This window comes from Pan troglodytes, chromosome 20 (assembly GCF_028858775.2).
Source record: "Pan troglodytes isolate AG18354 chromosome 20, NHGRI_mPanTro3-v2.0_pri, whole genome shotgun sequence".
NCBI lineage: Eukaryota > Metazoa > Chordata > Mammalia > Primates > Hominidae > Pan > Pan troglodytes.
Genome location: NC_072418.2, coordinates 45,024,441 through 45,041,888, shown reverse-complemented (window position 1 = coordinate 45,041,888; position 17,448 = coordinate 45,024,441). Strand labels below are relative to the sequence as shown.

Here is a 17,448-nt window from a genome sequence, read left to right as displayed (position 1 = left end):
GGTGGTGGGCCAGCCCCTGGAGGCCAGGTTGTTTATTTCTCCAGGAGATAGGGAGGAGCCAGGAAAGGATTGCCCTGAGGCAATGTGGAGCTCCGCTGGAGGGACGGGGGCCAGAGGAGGCTGGGGCTGCAGTTTTAGGGATGCTAGGAGGGGTGGGATTTAGGACCAGGTTAGAGTTAGTGGCTGCCTGAAGTAGGGCTAAGGTCTGGGTGAACTAGAGCTAGGATCAGGCAGGATTCCCGCCTTTACTGCTCCAAAGTCAGGACACACTTGCCGCCCAGCTCCCTTCTTGTCCTTCTTATATCTTGTATCAGTAGCCATTTAATGCCCTGTCCCCAGGGCCAGGAAACAGGACCTGAACTCTGGTAGCGTCCTGGGCACCCACTCCCCACCCCCACCCTCAACAGTCTACATATTTTTTTTTTTTTTGAGACAGAGTCTTGCTCTATTATCCAAGCTGGAGTGCAGTGGTACAATCACGGCTCACTGTAGCCTCAATCTCCTGGGCTCGAGCGACCTTCCCATCTCAGCCTACTGAGTAGCTGGGACTGTAGGTGCCCACCACCATCATGTCCGGTTAACTTTTTTATTTTTTGGAGAGACGGGGATTTCACTATGTTGCCCAGGCTGGTCTCAAACTCCTAGCCTCAAGTGATCTACCTGCCTTGGTGCAGTGTGCATCTTAATGGGACTGTGTGCTGGCGTTTTGCTTTTTAGCTTTTAAATGTTTTCTTGCTTGTTAAAACATAATGTATATAGGGTAAAGTGCTCAAATTTTAAGTGTATAGCTTGATGAATTTTTGCTTATGTAAGGACCCTGTAACCACCAAACAAGATCCTTTCTCACCTGGTGCAGGCTTCCTCATACCCTTTCCCAGTCAGTACCCCCAAGGTGCTCACTCATCTGACTGTGATCATCTGCTATCAGCTTGCCTGTTTTTGAATTTCCTGTAATTGGAATCATAAATTATGTCTGCCTTTGTGTTTGGCATCTTTCATTCAGCCTCATGTCTCCAAGCTTCGGCCATGTGTATGAAGCAGGAGTTTGTTCTTTTTCATTACTGTGGCGTATTTCATTGTATGGACATACCACATTTTATTTATCCATTCACCTGTTGATGGCCCCTTAGGCTGTTTCCAGTTTGGGGCCATTATGAAAGACTGCAGAAGAATTCTGCCCATGTCCTTTGATGGGCAGGACACGTGTTTCTTTTGGGCAGATGCCCAGGAGTGGACGTGCTGCATCTTAGGGAGAGGGCATCTTTTCAGCTTTTCTGAGTGGTGCTTGTATCAATTTACACTCCCACCAGCAATGCATGACCTGTTTTTTTAATTAGGAATTTAAAACTCAAGCAGCATTTCACATTGAATAATACTCAATTGCAAGATTTCTAGACTTTTTTTTTTTTTTTTTACAGTTACTGAGTTCTTCCTATTTCTTATCCCTTACTTTTGCTCCATTCTTTTTTTTTTCCTTTTTTGTTTTGAGACAGGGTCTCGCTCTGTCACCCAGGCTGGAGTGCAGTGGTGCAGTCACAGCTCACTGTAGCCTTGACTTCCTGGATTCAAGCGATTCTCCTGCCTCAGCCTCCCCAATAGCTGGGACTACAGGTGCGTGCCATCGTGCCCAGCTAATTTTTGTGTCTTTAGTAGAGATGGGGTTTCTCCATGTTGCCTAGGCTGGTCTTGAACTCCTGGGTTCAAGAGATCTGGCTGCCTCAGTCTCCCAAAGTGCTGGGATTGCAGGCGTGAACCACTGTGCCTGGCTTAGCTGTCTTCTTTAAGTATCTTGGTGCAGAGAACACTAGAGTTGGACAGCTCCTTTAGTAGGAGTGGGGTCATGGTTTAGGCAGGGATTTTGGAGTGAGTTGTGGCAAGAGTTTGGATCAGGGACAGGATCTCAGGACAGTTGGGAGTCAAGGTCAGATGAAGGACTTGAACCATCTGGGCACAACTTGGGATTCAAGGTGAGTAAGTGGACTAAGGATGGGTCAGGCTGAAGCCCAGATTTGTCCTGGGGTCTAGGACCAGGAAGGGTTGGATTCAGTTTCAGGATGAGCTTGGGCAAGGGAACTGTTGGAGATGAGATGGCTGGAAGTCAGGACTGGGGGACATTAGACTAGAGTGGATCTGATTAGAAGTAGGAGCCCAGCAGTCATGAAGACCAGGGGTCCAATCAGGGCACATCTGCTGTCTTGCTGTGCTTTTGGGGAGGTGACATCCCTTCTTGGAGCCTCAGTTTCCTCCTCTGTAAAACGGGGTAATATTAGCACTAACCGCTAATGTGAGCTGTGAGTCATATCTAGCTCTGTGCTTGGCACTGGTGAGCACTTGCCTTTCTGTGAAAAGTATCAGAGCGCTTTGAGGACAGGCATTTGTCTCCGTGGGTTTATGTGCTTGCTGCCTGCCACCCTCCCTTGGCCGCCTCCTTTCATTTCCTGGGCCTAGGGAGCTATAGAATGGGGTTGTATTACAGGGGTGGACTTGAGACTGCAGCTGGGGCTCAAGCGTGAAGTCCCAGATCAGGTTTAGATTGGAGGACAAGCTCAGGGGTAGAGCCAGATGGAGCTGGGGTTACAGAGGATCAGGTTGGGTCTGCTAGGCCGGTGTGCTAAACATAGGAAGAAAGTCCAGGTGGGAGTGAGGTGTGGATGGGGAAAGTGGTGGGGTGGGAAGAGGGCCAGAGGGCGGCTGAATCACACATGCTGAGATCTGACAACTGCCTCCTTTGGGGACGCTGCAGCCCCATCACATCTCTGAGGCCCCACTCAGAGTGGAAAACATGTCTCACTCGAAACCTGGTAGGGCAGGACGGGAGCCTGGGCGGCCCGCCCCAGGAGGAGGCCCAAGGCTGCTCTCCCTCCTTTGGGACGTCACCAGCCTCCTCCTGGGCAGCTGATACCTTCTCACGACCACCTTCCATCTCCTGCCCTACCCTTTGCTGCACTGTGGGTAACACCCCTGTGTTACTTTCTGGAGAGGTAAAAGGATAAGGCAAGATCCCCCAAGGCCTAAGGGCTGTGTCTCATCTTGCCAGAGGAGGGCAGAGGCCCAGAACGGAGGACATGTCTCTTGGGAAGAGACACTTCCAAGGTGGCTGGGGGTAAGGGGGGAATTTGGGGGAAAGGCTTGGGGAGTGTGGTGGAATGGGGGCCCGAGAGCCCTCCTGGCTTCCCCTCCTTCACCCCACTTCCATTCCTCCTCTGTCCCCAGAAATAAGAATGTCTAAGCCCCTGGAGGCCGAGAAGCAAGGTCTGGACTCCCCATCAGAGCACACAGGTGGGTGGGCAGGGAGCAGGGGGGCAGGGGTCACCGTGGGCAGGGGAAGTGGGACAGATGGGAAGAGAGCTGGGAGGGGACAGGTGTGGTGGGGGTGGCTGATGACAACACATCCTTTCCCTCTCTTTGCAGACACCGAAAGAAATGGACCAGACACTAATCATCAGGTTAGGAGGGAGTGGATAAGCGGGAGGGGGTGGGAAGGAATGGGGAGAGGGGTTCAGAGGGGGCTCTGTGCCGCCTGTGGTAGGAGGGCAGGGAGCGGGGGTGGTCAGAAGCTGCTTCACTGCACTATTCCCATCCCCTTGCTCCTACTTTCTCTTTGCAGAACCCCCAAAATAAGACCTCCCCATTCTCCGTGTCCCCAACTGGCCCCAGTACAAAGGTAAGCACCTGTCGAAACAGCCAGGGAAGTGGGCAGCGCTTGGAAGAGGGTCCTCAGGAGGCCTGCCTCAGTCCAAGGGCTGAGAGAGCACTGAGCCTTGGTACCTTGGTAACAAGGTTCCTCCCGCCCCTTCTCACTCTTGGGCTCCCACCCCAGGCCTGTGACTCACGCAGGCTCCTTCCCCTTCCCTAGGGGGTGGGGGTGGCCAGGGAAATCCCCCCCAGAGCCCCAGGGCGATGAACAACAGGAAGCCAAAGGCCCGCCCCCATCCCAACTTCCCTGACCCAACAGAGGCCTGCACCACCGCCTGTCCCCCAATATACACATTTAGCGGCCAGCTGAGGTGGGGGGGGGGAGGGGGCTGGTACCAGTTGAGGATAGCTGTAGGAATGCAGGAGAGAATGATAGGGAGGCCGGAAGCAGCCAGGCAGTGCAAATTCCACATCCAGATGGGGCCCTGTGCCTGGCATTCTGGGCTTCTTGGGGTTGCCTGGGCTCCTGTCTCCACCCTCAAGCCTGGTCCAGGGGTACAGGCAGGTCCAGAGGCTTGAAGGTAGCACTGGAGGTGGGGGCAGAGAAGGTGTGAGCAGGACTCCAGACCCTGACCAGCGGTGGCTGAGGGATGGGGTTGGAGGCTGGGAACTGCTCCCCACCCTGCTACAGCTTTGCTCTGTGACCATGGGAAAGTCACTTCCCCTCTCTGGGCCTCTCAGTTTCCTCTTCAGTATCATTGGTCAGGGGGGAGGGGGCAGTCGGATGGGATGGCCTCTGTGGTTGCCTCCATGTCTGGTATACCCCCATGCCACCATGAGAGGAGAGGATAAAAGTGCTTTGTGAGCAGATGTCCTGCTTCTGTGCTGAGCGCTTTGAACGGGGTCTAGGGGAGACAGGCTCTCGATCTTGACCTCCTTGACCCTCTTATGGCAGGTTTGGCTATTGCCTTAGCCCTCAGAGCACAGCGTGTATCCATTGCCCCCACCCTGTCCTCAGTTGAATCAGATCTTTGCAGTCTGTTCTCAAACTGGCAGCAGGCTTCCTTCTTTTGGGGATGCCAGTGGGACCAAGGGAATGAAGGTTTCTCCCTCCCCTTCCTGGCCTCGGGCTCTGTCCACAACTCGCCCTGTACGCCCTGTTTCTCTGGGCTTTGCCTCTCAACTTCTCTCCATCTCTTCTGTGTCAATCTTTCCCTAACTGAAGTGATTCATGTGCTCCTGTCACGGTCTCAGGCATAAGACCACTGTGCGCAACTATTTACATAATAATTTTGTTAATTGGCTCAATTTTTTAAAAAAGCACCTTATTATGGAAAATGTGAAGTGGATACAGAAATAGAGAGAAGGTTATAATGAAAATAAAGCCCCTAGATATCCATCAATCAGCTTCAACAATTACCAACTCATGAACTGGCTTGCTTTTCGACAGCTTTTTAAATAAATGTTTTTTAAATGGAAATTTCACAAATGGAAAACCAGAATCACTTGCCACGGAAATAAATACGATGATTATTAAAATTTACCCAGAGTCTCTTGTGTGCAGAAGGGTCTAAACCTCAGAGGCCTGTTCTCTGCTTATTAAAAAAGGAGATTAGGGCTGGGCGCGGTGGCTCATGCCTGTATTCCCAACAGTTTGGGAGACAAAGCGGGCAGATCACCTGAGGTCAGGAGCTTGAGACCAGCCTGGCCAACACGGTGAAACTTCGACTCTACTAAAAATACAAAAATTAGCCGGGCATGGTGGTGAGTGCCTGTAATCCCAGCTACTTGGGAGGCTGAGGCATTGTAGAGAATTGCTTGTGCCCAGGAGGTAGAGGTTGCAGTGAGCCGAGATTGCACCACTGCACTCCAGCCTGGGCAACAGAGAAAGACTCCAGCTCAAAAAAAAAAAAAAAAGGAGATTAGGCCAGATGCAGTGGCTCAAGCCTGTAGTCCTAACACTTTGGGAGGCCAAGGTGGGTAGATCGCTTGAGCCCGGGAGTTCAAGACCAGCCTGGGCAACATAGTGAGACCCTGTCTCTACAGAAAATACAAAAATTAGCTGGGTGTGCACGCCTGTAGTCTCAGCTACTTGAGACAGAGGCAGGAGGATCGCTTGAGTCTGGGAAGTTGAAGCTGCAGTGAGTCCTGATGGTGCCACTGCACTCCAGCTTGGGTGACAGAGCAAGACCCTGTCTCAAAAAAAAAATTAAATTAAAATAAAAGTGGAGATTAGCTAGTATTGGAGAGATGGTAAAGACATTCAAGCACCAATCAGAGACTTTAAGATAACCAGAAACAATGAAAAAAGCACTGAAAAGGGAATAGTGTGCTCACCATGGCATTCAACATTATTTTTGTTAAACTTTTTTTTTTTTTTTTTGAGACGGAGTCTCGCACTGTCACCCGGGCTGGAGTGCAGTGGCATGATCTCGGCTCATTGCAACCTCCACCTCCTGGGTTCAAGCGATTTTTGAGGCGGAGTCTCGCTCTGTCGCCCAGGCTGGAGTGCGATGGCACCATCTCGGCTCACTGCACCTCCACCTCCCAGCTTCAGGTGATTCTCTTGCCTTAGCCTCCCAATTAGCTGGGATTACAGGTGTGTGCCACCATGCCTGGCTAATTTTTGTATTTTTAGTAGAGATGGGGTTTCACCATGTTGGCCAGGCTGGTCTCGAACTCCGGACCTCAAGTGATCCTCCCACCTTGGCTCCCAAAGTGCTGGGATTAAGGGGCGAGCCACCACGCTCAGCCTATTTTTTAAAAAACTTTGTATTAAAATATGATACACATTAAAAACACACATAGATCTTCAATGTATGACTCTGTGAACTTTCAGAAACTTAGCACACCCATGTCACTAGCACCAGATCAAGAAGCAGAGCACGACCAGCCTTCCAGAGGCCCTTAATGCCCCTGCCAGGGATAGCCGCTACCCTGACTTCTCATACTCAGTGTCGTTTCATGCTGCATCTCTGCAGCACTTTTTTTTTTAACCTCTCTCTCTCTCTTTTTTTTTTTTTTTTAAGAGACAGTGTCTTGCTCTGTTGCCCAGGCTAGTCTCAAACTCCTGGCCTCAAGCAATCCTCCTGCCTCAGCCTCCCAAAATGCTGCGATTACAGGCATGAACCACCACACTTGGCCTCTGTAGCTCTTAAACTTTCTAATACTTATATTCCATAATTTGGGACATGCCATTCACTGTCTCTTATTTGGCCTTTCCTTGGCCTCTGTTTGTCTCTGTCCACATTCCAAATATCACCCCCCTGCCAACACACTGTGTCATTTTGCCCAAGTTGCTTTCTGTCTCTGGACTTCCTTTTACAAAATGGTGTTGGGCTATCAGGCTGAAGGATAATCTCACTGTCCACTTTAGGCCTTGAGGGTGTGTGATCCATCAGGCCATGCCTTCTCCCACCACTGTGTGTGCTTCAGCCAACAGGCCTTTCAGCCAACAACTGCTGTTGTCTGGCTTTTTACCTAGGAGTGGAGGAGGCCTGGCTCTATGCTGGTCTGTTCTGTGTGTATGGTGCAAGATGTGTCCATATCATATTCAGAAAGACATGGAGAGGCTTGGCAGACCTCAGGAGCAGAGGCTGAAGCCTGGCATTTCCTGGGCCACATCTGGCTTGTCCACAGTGCAGGACAAATGCTGTGCTTTGCTTATTATGCCAGTATTTTTGTTCTAGATTTTGAAAAGAGTGGCCAGCAGGAGCTGAGTAGGAGCCAGATAAGATTTCCACTTAGGCAGGCGCTCTCTCCAGCCCACCTCCATCCACCCCTACTCCTGTCATTCATTTGTGTCCATTTCTGTGAGCATCTGACTTTGTAGCCCAGGTTCCAAGGTGGTGGTTTTTCTTAGTACCTGAAAACCTTTTCTTCCAACAAAGTCTTACTTCATTGGACAAATAAGGGATGTACCTGGCTAGGTGCAGTGGCTTATGCCTGCAATTCCAGCATTTTGGGAGGCCAAGGCAGGAGGATCACTTGAGCCTAGGAGTTCAAGACCAGCCTGGACAACATAGTGATACCCTGTCTCTACAGAAAAATTTAAAAATTAGCCAGGTGTGGTGGTGGGCATCTGTAGTCTCAGCTGCTCGGAAAGCTGAGGTGGGAGGATTGCTTGAGCCTGGGAGGTAGAAGCTGCAGTAAGCTGTGATCATGCCACTGCACTTCAGCTTGGGCGACAGAGTGAGACCTTGTCTCAAAAACAAAAAGAAAAAAAAAGCAAGAGAGATGTACCTCTGTGTGATACAGATGAAGGGTGTGGGACCCAGAAGCCACTTATTTGACCTCCCAGGTGCCCAGTGGGAGTATTTTCCTTTTTTTTTTTTTTTTTTTTTCAGAAATGGGGTTTCACCATGTTGGCCAGGCTGGTTTCAAACTCCTGACCCCAAGTGATCCGCCTGCCTCGACCTCCCAAAGTGCTAGGGTTACAGGTATGAGCCACCGTGCCCAGCCACTCTTTTCCATTTTACAGACAGGAAAACTGACTCTCAGGAGGGGAAAAGTGCTCTGCAAAGGCGACTTCTGTAGGGAGTTTGGGTGCAGGTGTTGTGTTAGCCCTATCTGATTGATGAGGAAACTGAGGCCAGAGGAGTGGTTTGAAGCTCCCAGCGGTCAGTGCAGGACCACAGGCTGCACCCTCGTGTCCACACCCCAGTCTGCTCCTCCTGTGCCAGCCTGATTGCCATTGCCACACACGTGCCCTCTCTTTGGTTCACAGGTGGGCATTCTCTCTGGCCTCCACTTAACATTCTGGGGTCCCGGACCCTGCCTCTCTCCCCCCCAGATCAAGGCTGAAGACCCCAGTGGCGATTCAGCCCCAGCAGCACCCCTGCCCCCTCAGCCGGCCCAGCCTCATCTGCCCCAGGCCCAACTCATGTTGACGGGCAGCCAGCTAGCTGGGGTAAGTACTTGGGGAAGGATGGGGACGAGGGGACAAACCAGCCACCCCTCATCTGTTACAGGGCTAGTGGATGAACTGTTCCACCAAGGCCATGGCCACTCTCTCACGCCTGCCTCTTGCCCTCTTCTGTCCTCTAGGAGGTCTTGTCCCCTTACTTGCTTGGCTTAGGCACTAACCCCTCTCTGCCTTCTCTGCTCCTCTTCAACCCCTTGCTCCAATTCCTGCTGTCCCCGACACCCCGCAGCTCACGGCACTGATGCCAGCTCAGCAGCAGCTCCTCCTGCAGCAAGCCCAGGCCCAGCTCCTGGCCGCCGCCGTGCAGCAGTCCAGTGCCGCCGCTGCCGCTAACGCCGCTGCCGCCGCCGCCGCCTCCGCCTCCTCCTCTACTTCCTCCTCCTCCTCCTCCTCTGCCTCCTCCTCGACCTCACAGCCCCCAGCCTCCTCTGGGGGGGGTGACCTGCCACCACCACAGCCTGCCAGCCAGCCCCCTGGGACCCCACAGCTCACCTTGTCCCAACCCATCCAGCTCACAGCACAGGTAAGGGCAGCCACTGGGGACCAGGCTCCCTGCAGTGAAGGACATGCAGAAACAGTGAGTGTGTGGGAAGGGGCTGACTGGTCCACATGGACTGTTCTGACCACCAGCCTCATGCCAGGCAGTTCCTAGCAACCCTAGGAAGCTTTGGAAGATGTTGCTGTCCCATCTTACAGAGGGGTAAAGTGAGGCTCACAGAGAGGAATATCCCACATCATAATCCTCCCTCTGGTGGTGTGTTGGGGGCAGTGCTTCCTGTGCATCTCGCTGGGAGTTCACAGCCTCCTGGGAGGTTGAGATTGTTGTCCTCAACATACAGGTAAGGAAACCAGGAGTCACTCCCGTGAATGGTACCATGTGGGTACAAAACAAAAGGTTAAGAATAAGATTGAGTGCCCTACCCTCATCGTGTCCCCTGGCTCATCCAACAAGATGCTCTTTCAAAAAAGGGGCCAGTGATCTATGAATTAGGAGGTTCTCCATCACCTCCCTGACTCTGGAGCTTTTGCTGGTCCATAGTTAATCATGAATTAGTGGCTGTCTCAGTTTCCTAGGGCTGCCATAACATAATACCATAAACTGGGTGGCTTAAGGCAACAGAAACATATTGTCTCCAACCACAAGTCCAAACTCAGGGTGTCGGCAGGGCCGTGCTCTCTCTGAAGGCTCCCAGGGGGAATCTGTCCTTGCCTCTTCTGGCTTCCGATGGTGTGTCAATCCTTGGTGTTCCATAGCTTAGTAGATGGCTCACTCCAATCTCTGCCTCCTCTGTCGTCACATGGCCATCTTCTCTCTGTGCACCTGTCTCTGTATTCAAATTTTTCTTTCTTGTAGGGACACTAGTCATTAGTTTAGGGCCCACCCCATTGACCTCATTTTAACTTGATTACATCTGCAACCCTATTTCCAAATAAGGTCACATTTACAGGTACCAGGAGTGAGGGCTTCCACATATATTTTTGGGGACACAATTTAACCCCTAACAGTGGCCAACAGAGTTCCCATAAGGACAGCCGGGGGAGCAGAGTGGGAGCTGAGTAGGCTTCCTCTTCTGAAGGGCAGCTGTCTCCAGCCTACTCCTGTCCACCCCTTCCCATGTTACCCATTCATGTTTTCTGTCTGGTTTTCATAAGCCTTAGAGCTGTGGCCAAGTTTCAGGGCAGTGAAGGTCGTGGGAAGCCCTACAGCAAAGCCACCTGTTTAACTTCCCTTAGCCTGGCGTTTCCCTCAGTGACTGCTCCACAAAAGGCTTTTCTCTCACTCCGTCCAACCACTTCCACAGAACCCTAGATATAGATCCTGTCCACGCAGGGAGCTGTCCAGCCCTGGTAAGGCTGTTCCCTTGTTACAGTTCACCCCAATAATGGCCCGTTCCATTATTGGCCAATGCTCCCATTTGGGACTTTCCTTAACACTGAGCTGATAACCTGCCTCCTTAGAACTTCCTTCCACTGGGCCTGGTTCTGTGGAGACACTCTGTAAACTGGGCCCGTGGCTCCGTGATGGCTCTTGTAGATGTAGCCTTTTTTTTTTTTTTTTTTTTGAGATGAGGTCTTGCTTTGCTGCCCAGGCTGGAGTGCAGTGGCGGATTATGGCTCACTGCAGCCTCAACCTCTTTGGGCTCAAGTAATCCTCCTACCTCAGCCTCCTGAGTAGTTGGGACTACAAGTGCATGCCACCACACCCAGCTAATTTTTTTATATATACATATTTTTTGTAGAGACAGGTTTTTGCCATGTTGCCCAGGCTGGTCTTGAACTCCTGAGCTCAAGCGATCTGCCCACCTTGGCTTCTCAAAGTGCGGGATTATAGGCATGAGCCACGGTGCTCAGCCCAGATGTAGCCTTTCAATACCTGGCTCTCAAAGTAACAGTAACTTAGTCTGTTGGGTGCCACCTTTGTTCCAGGCACCATGCCAGTGATGGCCTCTTTGCTCCCATGAATCCTCCCCACAGCTGAGGCTCCAAGGGGTAAAGTGACCTGCCCCAGATTATTCTGTAAGCATGAGTGTTAGAGCCGGCCTGGAAGTCCAGGGCTCTAACCACATGATCCGCGGCTGCTGCTTTTAGCTGTCCTTCACGGAACATGGTTTCTAGCTCCTCCCACCCTGGCCACCAGAGACTCCAGCAGCAGGTGTTCCATTTGCCTTGTAGCATAGACAGCCCTTTACTGAGCAACGCCAAGGGCTTGGGGCTCTTCACTGGGGCTGGGCTCTTTTGCATCTCAGTGGCCCTGCTCTTGTTCTCTCTTTTCCCGAGAAGTCTGCTCCCTTCCTTTACCTGGACAGTTCCTCTTCATCTGAGCCCCAGCCCAGGAGTCCACACCTCTAGGAAGTCATGATGACTTCCCTCCCCCCAGCCATGCCTGAATCTGCTCGAGGAAATATCAGTTGAAGGAACAAAGACTAGAGGATAGAAGGCAGAACAGGGCAGCCTAGCGCAGACCCAGCCAGGCCACCATCTCTGTGAGCAGCAGACATTCTTGCCTATGCACTCCTAGAGCCACCTCCCCCAGCTCCCCAGGGACCCAGCAGCAGCAAGCTGAGCCTCCACCACCTGCCGTATAGCCCAGGCCCTGATTGTCAAGGTCTCCTTAAACCCCTCCTCCTTTCCTCTCACTCCTCCTTCCCCAGCTTCCCTCAGCTCTGATCTTTCCCTTTCTGTCTTCAACAAGTGCAAAGCTAGGCCAAGTTTGTTTTCTGGGAATTCTCTCTCACAAACTGAGTTGCCCTTTGACGTCATTTCTACAACAGCACCTCCTATGGGCACCGTGCTGGGCCCAGGCTGCAGAGGGACTAGCTCTTCCTGACTTACCTACCCACTGCTCCAGCCTTCCCCGGCTCCTAGGCTCGGATGTCTCTCCCGGGCCGCATCTCATGCCCTCCACCCCCCAATCCACTTCTCATGCCTGCTAAGCTCTGATCCTGCAGTCATTCCACAAACATTTCCTGGCCTCCTGTGTGTCAGGCCATGGCAGGAAGCTGAAGACTTAGGAGTGAGTCACAGCCATCCTTGCCCCTGAAGGGCTCCCCGTCCTGCAGTGGAGCAAGCACATCAGTGAGCCACTAAGAAATGTTTCACTTGAAAGATACTAAGAAGCCCAGGAAAGAGAGTAAAAAACACTCATAAATGCTATCCCTTTGAAATTATATAAAGTACCAAGGAAAAGCCCCCCTTCCAGCCCTCTGATGTCAGCTTCCAAAGTAATGCTGGTTAAACAGTTTGGCAGGATCCTTCCCTGCAATCTCCTAGCTTGTACAGACGAAGGGGCAATTATAATACAGTTCTATAATTTGTCTGTCCATTGCTCAGTGTGCTGCCTTCTGCCGAGGGGGCTGTGTGGATATTTACCGAATCAATGAGGGATGTTTTGCGGCAGACTTTTCAATCAAGGATAGGAAAGATATCTCTCCAGGGAAGTATTTCAGAATGTCTGGGGTAGGGGCAGGCATTGATTGAAAACTTACGTTAACAGTTAAAACATCATTTTGTATTGGAGAGTAGGGGGGAAAAGTTCCTATTTTCCTAATAGGACCATGGCAAATAAAGCTTGACAAAATCTTTTAGGCTGCTAGGACCTAGCGAGTGAAAGTTTCCCAAAGAAACCAACTGAGTGTGATGGGAATGTGGGAAGATAAATGTGATGTGTGTCTGAGGGAATCAGGACCCACATCTGTCCAGGCTTTCAGGAGGAGGTGGGATCTGAACTCAGGGGAATGGGAAGGAGTTTGCTGGGAAGGGGCTTCCAGGCTGTGGGAATGGCAAGTGCAAAGTGAGAAAACAGGGCAGGCTGTAGCCGCACAAATAGGGATGGATGAGCTGGGAGGGAGGAGCCAAAGCCCAAGTCCAGGTGGCTGAAGAAGACTCAGGAATATTTGGCTCAGATCACTGAAAAGGCCTGGTCTGGAATATCAGGCCCAGCTCCAGGGGTCTGTCTCCCTGTTTCATTGTAGGGCAGGTAAAATGGGTGTCAGCATTTCCAGACTTGTAGCTATCCTGCCCAGGGAGATAAAATACGTCCCCTGGGCCGGGCGGGGTGGCTCAGGCCTGTAATTCCAGCACTCTGGGAGGCCGAGGTAGGCGGATTGCTTGAGGTCAGGAGTTCAAGACCAGTCTGGCCAACATGGTAAAACCCCGTCTCTACTAAAAGTACAAAAATTAGCCGGCCGTGGTGGCATGCGCCTGTAATCCTAGCTACTCAGGTGGCTGAGGCAAGAGAATTGCTTGAACCCAGGAGGTGGAGGCTGCAGTGGGCCAAGATCGTGCCACTGCACTCCAGCCTGGGCAACAGAGTGAGACTCTGTCTCAATAAAACAAACAAACAAAAACACGTCCCCTGGCTAGATTTGAGTCCTTGCCCTCGACCCCAGAGAAGGCAAGGTCAGCCCTACCTGGACCTCGTGACTTGAGGATGGGAAAGTGTAACGCCTGAAAGAGATGGGTTCTGTTGCTTGAATAAGTTGAAGAAGGGGCAGTGGGTACCAGGCCAATCAAAACTGCCCACCTGGAGGTGTGTGGTCAGTTCATCCACAGGGCCTTGGAGTCCAGGAGCCTGGCCCAGGCATGCCAGTTGCTCCCACTGGTTCCTGGGTTGGGATCTGCTGTTGCCTGTCTGTCCTGGAATTTTAGCATAAGGTAGCATGTGATGTAATATGCAGTCCATATGTAGGTATTTTTTTCTCCCTGTTGAATCGTTCTCCATTTGTGGTATTCTGCCCTGATCTCCACAACTTCCTGGGTTCCATGTCACAGGGCCAACCACTGGGGGTCCAGAGAAGAACCCACACTGGAGAACGGCCACTCCTCTGCCCCTACTCCCATCTTTAGAGCTTGCCCTAGTGGAGTGACTGTACTAATCGACTGCAGGGGATAGGAGAATGGACTTCAGGGGATAAGAGTAGAAAAAAAAGCCCAGTAGGAAGTCCTTGAAGGCATACAGATGGGACATGAGGGTGGCTTGAGCCAGGAGGGTGAGGATGGGGATCCTGGTTGCTATTTTGTATTGATTGGATAGGTCAAGGATGACTCCTAGGATTTTGGCTTCAGCAGCTGGGTGGTAATGACGTGGTTTCCTGAGTTGGGGAAGATGGGAGGAATGGGATGTTTTGGAAGGCTGGGGTAGAGAGCCAGCAGTTTCATTTTGGACATGTTAGGGTTTGAAGAGTCTATTAATCATCCACATGGGAACATCAACTAAGCAGATGCATATTTGAGGCTGAAGCTCAGCAGAGTATCTGGGCAGGAGCTGGAAGTTGTTAGTTGTCAGGAAGAGAATGAATTTGGCCAGGCACAGTGGCTTATGCCTATAATCCCAACACTTTAGGAGGCCAAAGCAGGAGGATGGCTTGAGGCGAGTTCGAGACCAGCCTGGGCAACATAGAGAGACCCTGTATCTTAAAAAAAAAAAAATTACCCAGGTGTGGTGATGCATGCCCATAGCCCCCAAGCTACTTGAGAGGCTGAGGCAGGAGGATCGCTTGAGCATGGGAGGTCAAGATGGCAGTGAGCTATGATTGCACCATGACAATCCAGCCCGGAAGATAGAGTAAGACCCTGTCTCCAAAGAAAGAGAGAAAGAAAGAAAAGGAAAGAAGGATAGATGGACAGATGGAAGGAAGGAAGGACTCAGCCAGATTGGGTTCCCACCCTCAGAGCTCACATTCAAGTGTGGTGACATGAGGTGGGCAATGGTAGCAAATGCTCATTTTGAGGGATATGTTGTAATTTCCAAAATGCTTTCTAGATAATATTACTCAGGCCTCAGAACAACCCAGTGAAAAAGTAGACATTATTATCCCCATTTTACAGATAAGAAAACTGAGGCCCTGAGAGAGAAATGACTCAGTCATAATGACTGCCATTTATGAAGGACCAATTAAGTGAAGAGGAATCAGGCTAAACATTCTACACATATTGTCTCATTTAATTCCTTTAACAGCTCCATGAAGTAAGACTTATTGTGGTGTCACCTGAGGAAACTGAGGCTTAAAGAGGGTAAGGAACGGCCTGAGGTGTGTGAGGGGCAGTCAGGATTCTGGGCTCCAAGGCCTAGGTCTCTCCATAACAACTTGCATCGTGATCCTGTACAGTTAAGGAGGCTGAGGCCCAGAGGGAAAGTGGCTTCCCCCAGGCACACAGCAAGAAGCAGGTGAGAGGGCTAAGGCTCAAACCCCCGAGTTTCCAAGCTGGAAGGGACCCTTGCACCCCACTAGTCTAACCTTCCCCTAGGTTAGGCGTTTCCTTGTTGGTGTTGTTGCCAGGTGGGGATTTTCACCCAGGTGGCTTCCATGGCAGGCACCCACTCCCTTCCCAGGCAGTGCGTCCCACCACCAGACAGACTGAGATTACTCAGAGTGTCAGAAAGCCTGACCTCATTTTAATTTTAAGTTTTATTTTATTTATGTAGTTATTCATTTTTTTAGAGACGAGGTCTTGCTCTATCACCATCATAACTCACTGCAGTGAGGTGCAGTGGCGCCATCATAACTCACTGCAACCTCAACCTCCTGGCTGAAGCAATCCTCCCACCTCAGCCTCCCAAGTAGCTGAGACTACAGGCATGTACCATCATATCTGGATAAGTAAAAAAAAAAAAAATTTGTGGAGATGGGATTTCACTATGTTGCCCAACTGGTCTTGAACTTATGGCCTCAAGTGATCCTCCCACCTCAGCCTCCCAAAGTGCAGGGATTATAAGCGTGAGTCACTGCATCCAGCTGAGTTTTATTTTATTTTTAAGTAGCAAATAATCGTATATATTTATGGGGTAAAATATGATGTTTTGATACAGGTATACATTGTGGAATGATCAAATCAGGCTAATTAGCATACTTATCACCTCAAATATTTATCATTTCTTCGTGGTGAAAACATTTAAAGTACTCTTCTTGCCAGACACAGTGGCACAGTGTAATCCCAGCTACTTGGGAGTCTGAAGCGGGAGGATGGCCTGAGCCCAGGAGTTCAAGGCTGCAGTGAGCTATAATCACGCACTGCACTCCAGCTTGGGTAACAGAGCAAGACCCTGTCTCTTAAAAAACAAAAACTAAAACTAAAACTCTGTCTTTGATATTTTGAAATATGCAGTACATTATTAGCAGTAGTCACTGTGCAATAGAACACCAGAATGTATTCCTGTTATCTCACTGAAACTGTGTCCGTTGTCCGCCTTCCCTTTCCCCATCCATCCTCCCCTCCTCATTTTGAACACAATCTATCACAATATAGTTTACATAGTTCCCAGACCCCACTCCTTCCTGTTCTCCCCTACTCTGGACTTAACTTGTCTTAGAGAGGGAAGATCCAGAGCTGGTCACAATTTGCCATATCAGGGATGGCAAAGGAATGTCAACTCATGCGCCAACACCATTCCAGTCATGGTGGCTGCCAGAGCTTGTGTGGAGGCCTCTAATGGGGGCGCGAGAGGCCATGGGGGATGGGCCGTCTGGCCTGTGCACTGGAGTGAGGTGCAGCACCTGGGCCGTTGCAGCCGGCCGGCTCTGGGGCTCCTCCTCAGTGAACTCCTCAAGTTCACTGTCATGGCTTTCTCTTCCCCCCCCAGGTGGAACTGAGCCCTGGTAGGAAAGTGGGCAATTCACCCATGTATCCTGCAATCCACATATCAACCTTTCTGCCCCCAGTCATAGCCAAAGTCCCAGCTATGGCAAAGTACTGCCAGTCTGTCCTGAGGTTTCACCTCATTCATTCATTGAAAATGTATTGATCACCTATGAGGCTCCTGCACTGGGAGGGTGATCAAAATACAGCAATGAGCAAGAATCGGTACCGTCCCTTCTCAGCTTTCACAGGCATGCTAGCTCTTGTGCTAGGTTTTCTTAAAGCTTAGGGACAGAGCAGCTGATCCACGAAATATGCCAGCCAGGGTCTTTTCTCTGGCCTGTCTCCACTTACTATACCTTCTTCACCCTCTGACTGGTGTGCTCTGACTCGGATGTAACACGCCCTCAAGTGGCTTCAGAGGGCCATGCTGCCGCTGGATTGTGGAGAAATGGCGCCTCCTACCGGCTTACCCTAGTCCTGAGCCAACTTACTGTTCCTGTTCATCCAGAATCTTATCTTCTCTCCTTTCTTTTTTTTTCTTTGTTTTGAGACGGGGTCTCGCTGTGTCACCCAAGCTGGAGTGCAGTGGCGTGACCATGGCTCACTGCAGCCTTGACCTCCCAGGGTCAGGCCATGCTCCCACCTCAGTCTCCCGAGTAGCTGGGACTAACAGGCACGTGCCACCATGCCTGGATTTTTTGTAGAGACCCCGTCATGTTGCCCAGGCTGGTCTGGAACTCCTGGGCCCAAGCAATCCACCTGTCTCAGCCTCCCGAAGTGCTGGAACTATAGGTGCGAGCCACCATGCC

The 17,448-nt window shown here is 51.0% G+C and overlaps 1 protein-coding gene across 39 annotated transcripts in view; it reads left to right on the top strand.

The window, feature by feature from the left end:
• Positions 1-17,448, top strand: part of POU2F2 (POU class 2 homeobox 2) — a 91,609-nt gene that overhangs the window by 51,971 nt on the left and 22,190 nt on the right. For 8 of the 39 annotated variants that reach the window (XM_016934254.4, XM_009435674.5, XM_016934252.4 and 5 more), the window contains exons 2-5: positions 3,214-3,279; positions 3,412-3,446; positions 3,608-3,664; positions 8,429-8,545. In XM_016934254.4, coding sequence (XP_016789743.1) covers positions 3,214-3,279; positions 3,412-3,446; positions 3,608-3,664; positions 8,429-8,545 — 275 coding nt within the window. Of the gene's footprint in view, positions 1-1,493; positions 1,612-2,353; positions 3,104-3,213; positions 3,280-3,411; positions 3,447-3,607; positions 3,665-8,362; positions 8,546-8,789; positions 9,084-17,448 lie in introns of those variants that run through there. The other 31 variants (XM_063801745.1, XM_063801748.1, XM_054673802.2 and 28 more) reach the window with 10 other exon arrangements.